This window comes from Macrobrachium rosenbergii, chromosome 54 (assembly GCF_040412425.1).
Source record: "Macrobrachium rosenbergii isolate ZJJX-2024 chromosome 54, ASM4041242v1, whole genome shotgun sequence".
NCBI lineage: Eukaryota > Metazoa > Arthropoda > Malacostraca > Decapoda > Palaemonidae > Macrobrachium > Macrobrachium rosenbergii.
Genome location: NC_089794.1, coordinates 9,538,949 through 9,547,442, shown reverse-complemented (window position 1 = coordinate 9,547,442; position 8,494 = coordinate 9,538,949). Strand labels below are relative to the sequence as shown.

The 8,494-nt window shown below is 36.1% G+C and overlaps 1 protein-coding gene across 1 annotated transcript in view; it reads right to left on the bottom strand.

Moving 5' to 3' along the window:
- LOC136834568 (uncharacterized) overlaps window positions 1–7,491 on the bottom strand; it is a 7,811-nt gene extending 320 nt beyond the window's left edge. The window contains exons 1-5 of the mRNA XM_067097148.1: window positions 6,973–7,491; window positions 4,057–5,037; window positions 3,729–3,797; window positions 1,329–1,415; window positions 1–9 (exon numbers count right to left, since the gene is read on the bottom strand). The exon at window positions 1–9 is cut by the window's left edge and continues 320 nt beyond it. Coding sequence (XP_066953249.1) covers window positions 1–9; window positions 1,329–1,415; window positions 3,729–3,797; window positions 4,057–5,037; window positions 6,973–7,491 — 1,665 coding nt within the window. The remainder of the gene's footprint in view (window positions 10–1,328; window positions 1,416–3,728; window positions 3,798–4,056; window positions 5,038–6,972) is intronic.
- Between the last annotated feature and the right edge of the window lie 1,003 nt (window positions 7,492–8,494).

Below are 8,494 nucleotides of genomic sequence, written 5' to 3'. Positions count from 1 at the left end.
GCTGAAGATCTGTGTGCAGGAAAAACACAATCATTCACTCGACTCATTATTAGCGATTAATGACCTACTGTTAATGATCACTTCACAGGTCACCCAGACTTCCCAGTCACAGTACCGGCTAGAGACAAAATTCGGGACTCTGGACAGGAAAAACTTAAAAATTCACGCGACTCATTATTAGTGATTAATTACCTACTGTTAATGATCACTTCAAAGGTCACCCAGACTTCCGAGTCACAGTACCGACTAGAGACAAAATTCGGGACTCCGGACAGGAAAAACTTAAAAATTCACGCGACTCATTATTAGTGATTAATGACCTACTGTTAATGATCACTTCAAAGGTCACCCAGACTTCCGAGTCACAGTACCGGCTCGAGACAAAATTCGGGACACTGGACAGGTTTCAGTGAAAACACACTAAAGGAAATGACTGGAAATGAGAAGGCAGAGAATTGCACAGCCTCTGGTTTGGGGACCATGGGACGACCGGATGAGCCTCCGTTACTGTCTACAACACTCAGTGCAAAGTTTTCTGTTCGAGGTCAACTTTGTAAGGAAACTGCTTGAAACCTCAAGCATTTTTAAGTCTTGATAAAAGCTGTAATTATATAGTTACTGTTACAATTATAGTTATAATTATACTTTCAATTATAGATACGGGGTATATAGATCCTACCTAATAATTAGAAGTTTCATGGTTGTACAGTTCATTAAAAATATTTTTTTTTGTAACTTATGAAATTTAATTTTATTTATCTTCATAAAATTAAAAAGTACGATACAAGGTCATATGTTTTTCAGAATTTTGAAAAAAAGCTAAAAATAAAATACAAGGTCATGATTTTTATCAGAATTTCGAAAAAGCGATTCTGATCTAAACTTAAATGTAACAGAACATTTAGATGAAATTTTTGCATTTATTTTTATATCAAATACGAAAGGTTTCACGCTAATTATGCAATGAAAACAAAAACTCCCACATTTAGATAAGGAAGTAAAAATACAATGTGATTAAAATTTTAAATAAAAGAAACTATCTCAAAAAGTAATATGAAAGATGAATAGCAGCTGAGTAAAATACAAACGTTTTAAGATTGGTATTAGTATCAAACAAAGGTTTCTATAGAAAGACAAAGGCAGTCCGAAATAATAATAATAATAATAATAATAATAATAATAATAATAATAATAATAATAATAATAATAATAATAATAATAATAATAAATAGCAACAACAACAACAATAATAATAATAATAATAATAATAATATAATAATAATAATAATAATAATAATAATAATAATGATAATAACAGCAGGACTTACATCAAGAACTCGAGGTCTTCCTAAAGTGAAGAAGTTACACAGTCCAAATCCAGGGGATTCCTCAAGCATTTCTTTCAGGTCTAGAAGCTGTCAAGAATGAAAATTAGTATACATTATACTCAATGGGTCGTGCAGTTCATTATTATTATTATTATTATTATTATTATTATTATTATTATTATTATTATTATTATTATTATTATTATTATTATTATTATTATCTAACGAAATAATACAAATGATTATAAAGTCAACAAGGAAATGAGAACAATTATCATTTTACACAGTTAAGAACAGGATATCAGAACTGTCATTATCACTATTATCATTATTATTTATATTTCAGTTTGCTGAAGGTACTTTCCTCTGGAATAACCGTGGGGGCCAAGAACTTCCACAGCAAGGTCTTATCCAACAGACTTCCCACACGATAAAAAAGGCGTGAGGACTAAAGAAGAAAAAGTACTAGAGCCTGGCATATGTAGTGAACAACACAATAAACAGACAATGAAGGGCATAATTCGATAGATGAAAGCTAAAAGATCATAGAGAAGTGTTTTTTTGTACATCCCCAGACAAGGAAACTATGACAAAGACTCCTTCACAACCCTAGGCTGAGAGGCATGAGTTAAATGGCTACCACTCCGCGCAAAGCTACAAATGTGGTCTGGAAGATGAATCAGCAGTCGCCTATGAAAATAAAGATACCCCAGTTAATCAAGGGAGGCCTAATATAAAGGAAGGGATGTCTAGAGCTCCCGAACTGGTTGGTATCATTACTTTATTCAGTCCATTTTCTGTGGTGACAAGACTAAGACAGGCAGGATGACATCACACCTGTTACAAAGTCAAGTGATTCAGAAAACACAAGGGTTCGTGACATTCGCGCTGTATATCAGTAATGGTGAAGTACGCAATGGTGTGCGTCGCTAGGTCAAGAGAGGCTAAAGGAGTAATGTCCTATGAAATATCTGTAAAAGAGCAGAGGTACGCAACCTTACACCTACTGTAAATGCCGCCTTAGTGAAAATTAGGAAAGGGTACATTATGAACAGTTTGAACCAAGATATCTTGGTGTCTATAAAAAAGAGCCTTCGGTGATTAAACAATGCGATTGTCATCAATAGGAGATATACTGAATTTGTCGACATATTAGGTTTGCCTATCTACAATATAAGGAAAGGATTAGTATAGTTACTCAAATACGCTGTATTATGAATTTTTTCTTCACGAGTATAAAGATGGGATTAACATAGTTACTTAAATATTCTCTTAATTAGCATTTTCTTGCATGAATAGAAAAAAGGCGTTATTATAGTTAACCAAACACTCTGCCACTTATGTTTAAGTTTGAACTAAGGTACCTTGGTGTCTGTTAAAAGAGCCTTCGGTGATTAAACAATGCGACTGTCATCAATAGGAGATAGACTGAATTTGTCGACATATTAGGTTTGCCTATCAAACTAGACAGGGCAGTAAATGATTGCAAATCTGGGCCAAAATGATCAGCCTAGTTGCTCCAATGCTCTTTATTATTATTGTTAACTTTTTTTTAATGCAAAAGGATGGTATTAGCATTGTTTCTCAGATGCCTGCGTTATTGATGCTTACAGTTAACAATATAAGAGACATGATTAGCATAGTTACTCAAATACTCTTTATTATTAATTTTTTCTTCACGAACATAAGGATGGGATTAGCATAGTTACATAAATATTCTCTTAATTAGTGTTTTCTTGCATGAATAGAAAAAAGGCGTTACTATAGTTAATCGGATACTCTGCCACCTGTGTTTTAGTTTACTTATTTAAGGCTCGAATTAGCATTAAAATCCAAACACTACGAATCATTAAGAAATAAGCATAGTAAAATATATAATTAGCAAAGTTAGTCACGGAACAGGCATGGTGTCTTCAATGTTTTCTTCCACAAATGTAAGGACGTGATTAGCATATTAAGAGTCGAATACTTTGTCATTTACTATTCTTTCATGAATAAATGGACAGGATTAACTAAATACTACATACAGGTATGTATGTCAGGCCGAGATTAGCAGAAGCACCCAAATACTCAGTGTAAACCACGTTTTCTTCCTTAAACATAAGGAAGTTACTTCCTTTGCAGTACTTCCACATGAATCCAATGCAATTGAAAATAATGAAAATACCCAGGTTAGTAATAGGAAAATCCAAATAAAATTACTTGTGAGTAACTTAAGTATTTTAGTCAAGTTCCATGTGACAAACAATAATGATGAGTTCTCTTGTAAAAAAAAAAAAACAATTAGGCAGTTACAGATGACTAAAGCAGAATGCTCCCATGTGATTTATATGGATGCATCTATGTTCCTATGTAAATGCTATGATACAACTAGGTATGTGTAATAGAACGTGTACTCACATCCTCTTTAATTGGTTGAAACCGTTCACTTCGTTTCAGGCGGTTCACCAGCAGTTTTAGCTCTTCCACCTACAATGATTGAAGTGAAATAGTAATAATTAGAATTCAAGTCTTTTTTTGTGGTAAGAGCCACGGTGTCACCATGTTATTTGCTACTTATACCCGTGGGGACGAGGATATAATTGTTCATGTGATAGTCTTATTTCTAACTAATTTCTAATGTAGATAAAAATATCAAAATATTTTTAGAGAAAAACGAGCACAGAGGCCTCACACACCAAATTACATACTTATGCATATTTGAGAACATTCTGTAACGCTGACTTACCTGTCTCACTACCATGACAGGCAAATTCGGGAAGACCAGAAGGGGAACCACGGCAGAGACGAGAAATCCGGAATGCCAAATGAACGAGACTATGTTGTCGTGATGAGGGGAGATGAGAAGGAACGTGTTCATGATGCAACCTGGAATGGCCATGGAAAGAATCAGGGTAATTGGAAACTCCATGTACTTGTTGACCTCCCTCTGGAAGTCTTGTACGCGCAACGTCAGAGCCTTGAGTTCAACGAGAGGGTTCCTTGTACCTGATCGGTTCACCTTTGCTTCCCCCACCAAGATGGCGGTGCTTCCAACATTGTGTGTGTCTGTGTCGTCCCATGTTTGTATGCTTACTTCTCTACGGATCGCGTCGTAGCAGGAGGAGATGAGGAACATCGAAGAACAATAGAAGGACATTGTAAAGCAGGTCGTGAGAATGTTAAATAAGAGCTCTGGCAGTTCGTGAAGTGACTCGAGAAGCAGCATGGAGTACATAATATTCACCAGAGAAATGGCTGCAGCGATGATGTAAGATGCAACAGGAGCGACGAACCAAAGCCTGACGTGGGTGCCACTAACAGGGGACGAGCGTGTTTGGGACAGAAGGTGAAACTCCTCCACTATCTTTAGGGTCGTTTCCTTCCTTCTTGCGAAGTAAGCTGTGATAAGCAGAGAGGTCATCAGGTTAACGACGTCTTCGATGGAAATCACGGTGATCAACGTCCGGCTATCCATTTGCCGATGGTAAGTAGCCAAAGACCACATTGTCAGAGCGATGTAAACACCAAAGGTCAAAATCACGACAGCTTGCATGACAGTCCAGCGATAGCACTTCTTGTAAAATGCGCCGTGACTCGATGACGCAGTCGAGCGCAAACACTTCTCGTAAGTGTGGTCCCAACTTACGAACGCAACAGACCGTCGCTCTGCTAATCCCTCCGGTCCTACGACTGGGCGTCTTCGTGTATAAGGAAACGCCCCGAGAAACTTTAAGAACAAGAGAGAGAAATCTAGTTGTTTTACCATCGGGAGCACCGTGGGACGCATGGGGAATCTATGTGTCACTTGATAAAGTTAAAAAATTAGGATTTTGTAAGAAATAGATTGGTTTTGTGGTTACAAAGGGTCGTGGTATTTTCCTATTAATTAACGATGATAAAGGCGTGTGGTGGATAAGGGCAAAAGAATCTCTGATTACCCAGTGAATGTCATTACGAATAGAAGTTTGCAAGAACAAAGTTTTCTCGTCAGTGGCTGCAGATAACAAAAAATACGTTGGGAAAGACAATGGACGACTTTGAAAGGACAAATGTGACCTCATCAGATGAGGTGCCCGGGTAGACTGAACACAGTACGAATCAATGAAACTCCTGTTAATGGGTCCATTATTAATGAATGTTGACACGAACAACATTACGTTGGACAACTTTTGTTTCGAGGAAACGGAGTTGTGTAAAGAATTTAGCATTTGCCGATGCAAAATGATCTAGAGCATTCATTATGACAAATATGTACACTCGTCTATTCACTGAAGGGCTGATCATTAAATGGAATAATAAACAGGAGCACATGAAAGTGTTTCTGTGTTTTGTTTATTTTCTCCTATACAAGAAATCTGCCATTACTGCAATTGCTTAGCAGTAAGTAGCTTTTGCTCAGGCAATTAAAAAAAATGCTTTCTTGTTTTCACAGAAGTATTCTTGAAACAGGATGATCAGTTGCAAGGTTACCGATACTGTTTTGAAAGAGCGAGAAGGAACAGTGGAAGGCTTTTTATATGTTGGGAGGAATACAGAGGATGATAGAGAACTCCATATCATGGAGAGACTGGATGGTGTGTATATATATATATATATATATATATATATATATATATATATATATATATATATATATATATATATATATATATATATATATATATATATATATCTGTGTGTGTGTATATATATATATATATATATATATATATATATATATATATATATATATATATATATTATATATATATATATATATATATATATATATGTTACACTACAAGATAGAAATTGCCCATTTCATGAAGTAATTAACCACTTGCCCATTTCATGAAGCCATTCCCAAACCACTTGCCCAGTTCATGAAATGGGCAAGTGGTTAGCCCACTTCATGAAATGGGTTAAATGAACTGAATTTTACCCATTTCATGAAATGGGCAGCCATGATTCATGAAAATATATCTTTGGTACAAAAGAACCTTTTATATATATGAATCTTGCGCTGCTGCTCCAAGATCAAATCTTTCTGGTTTCAATGTCATACAATATTATTCAGAGAAATTAAATAAACGATCGTTATAAATAACGACCATTAAAGTATTTTGCAGGAAGGCGGAAAACTAACCAACACGAAAGGACTTTACTTAATGAAACAAGCTACTTTAAACACAACTTAGTGAAAGAAATATTACTAAACTGAACAGCAATAAATACGGACATACACAAACTGGTTATATATTTTTTTCTTAGTATTGGGGTCAAAATAAGGAAAACTAGTACAAATTATTGTGTTGAAAAAAAAACTTTTAATAAAATAAAATACAAAATTTTTTAAACAGCTGTTTTAATCATTAAAAATATAGACAAATTTCACGTCTATGTAAGCAATGGTCATACATATCAAACAAATTTACAGTAATTATTTGTCAATATTGTCACATGATTTGTGGCTGTGGCAAGCACTGTTGCATCGAAGGCTAGCTTTCCAACAAGAACACCGCTTTGACAAGCAATTGCTCCTGCAAAGACATCTCTGGTATCCTTGGCCACCACACACACTTCCTGCTCGAACTAGTTCGCGAATACTTAACTGTTGTTTGGGGATATTTTCAGGCAAAAGTCCTTTGTACTGAACAAATTGAATTGATTTGTGCAAGTTTACCATTGATAATTCCTTTTTTGTGCCAATCACATAATCACTGTCTTCAACTGCTAATACAACACCTACTATGTTAGGGGTCTCCTTTTTACGGTCAAATTGAGACACCGGTACAGACACATTGTCTCCAACATCAACTGCTCGCATTGATCTAGTGCTGCGTGCTAACATTCGTTGAGCTTTTTTTTGAAGACCGTACTCAGCTTCCTTTCTTGCCTGTTTTGCTGGATGCAGTACTTCGGTTGAGATATTTTCTTGTTCCATAGCAGGTTGCTGCTGAGAGTCTGCAACTGGATGTGGTTCACGTTCACATTCAGGGTCTACTGATATTAGGTCATCCTGAGCTGAATCTCCAGTAAGTGGAACTTCTATAAGCCTTTCAAGTTCTTCTTCTGCAATACCAGACGATATTTTGCTGATGAATGCATCTGGTAAATTTGACTTAAGACCACATCTTGGCTTGTTGCCAGTGAGCGCTTGATAGGGAGTCATCTTGATTGCCTCATGATATGAACTGTTCATGGCCCACTGAACAAAAACGGACACCATAACTCCATTTAGCACAATTATTATCTCTTATCCATGCCATGAGCTTGAGTTTCATATCCCCATTACCTCTTTTTCAATAGATCCCCTGACTCTGGGATGCTGAGGACGCCCATTTACTAAGATGAGTTCAGGCCATAGTAAGGCAAGTTCTTGGGTCACTTCAGCTGTAAATTCACGTCCATTGTCAGACTGAAGGATGTGTGGTTTTTTATATCCAAGAAGATGAAAAGAAGTTCATTGGCAACCTCAGCTGCTGTCTTTGATTTCCGGGGACGAATCACATGAAACTTCGTTAGATACTCCATATAGTGCAGAATAAAGCGATAACTTCCATCCTTCATAGTCTGCATGTCGACCAGATCTACTTGTCCTCTTTCATTGAGATCTCTTACGGACAGTGGTCTGACTACAACTCCTGCTGCCGTTTCTTTTCTGCGACGCTTTTCAACACAGCGCTCACAATGCACGATATATAGTGACACAATTGATCTTGGAATATTTCCATATTGTTCAACACCTCCTTGTAAGTCTTCTTTTTCGCCACCATGGCCGGTGTTAATGTGGGCTTGTTGGATAATTCCTGTGACTGATTCTTTAGTTTATATATTTTCCATTCTTTTTTTTAACTGTTTCGTTATTTCACCAAAGGAGCAATCTGAAAAGTTTGCAAGATGTGGTAGTATTCTCTTTTAAGCGTCTGTCCGGTCTTTTATTCTCTTCAAAACGGCAATTACAGTCTTCTCATATTCAGTAGACCACAAGGCAGCACAACTTGCTATTTGTTCTTCCATGACTAAAGCTTGAAGGGGTTATACAAGATACTTTGAAAATGTCATCATATATTATGTTAAAAGTGTTTGTATTACAGCACTTAATAAAAGACTTTAAAACAACTTTTTCTGGTTTAACAACTAGTTTGGAGCAAATTTTAAGATTCATGCATGAAACTGCCCATTTCATGAAGTTGTTAACCACT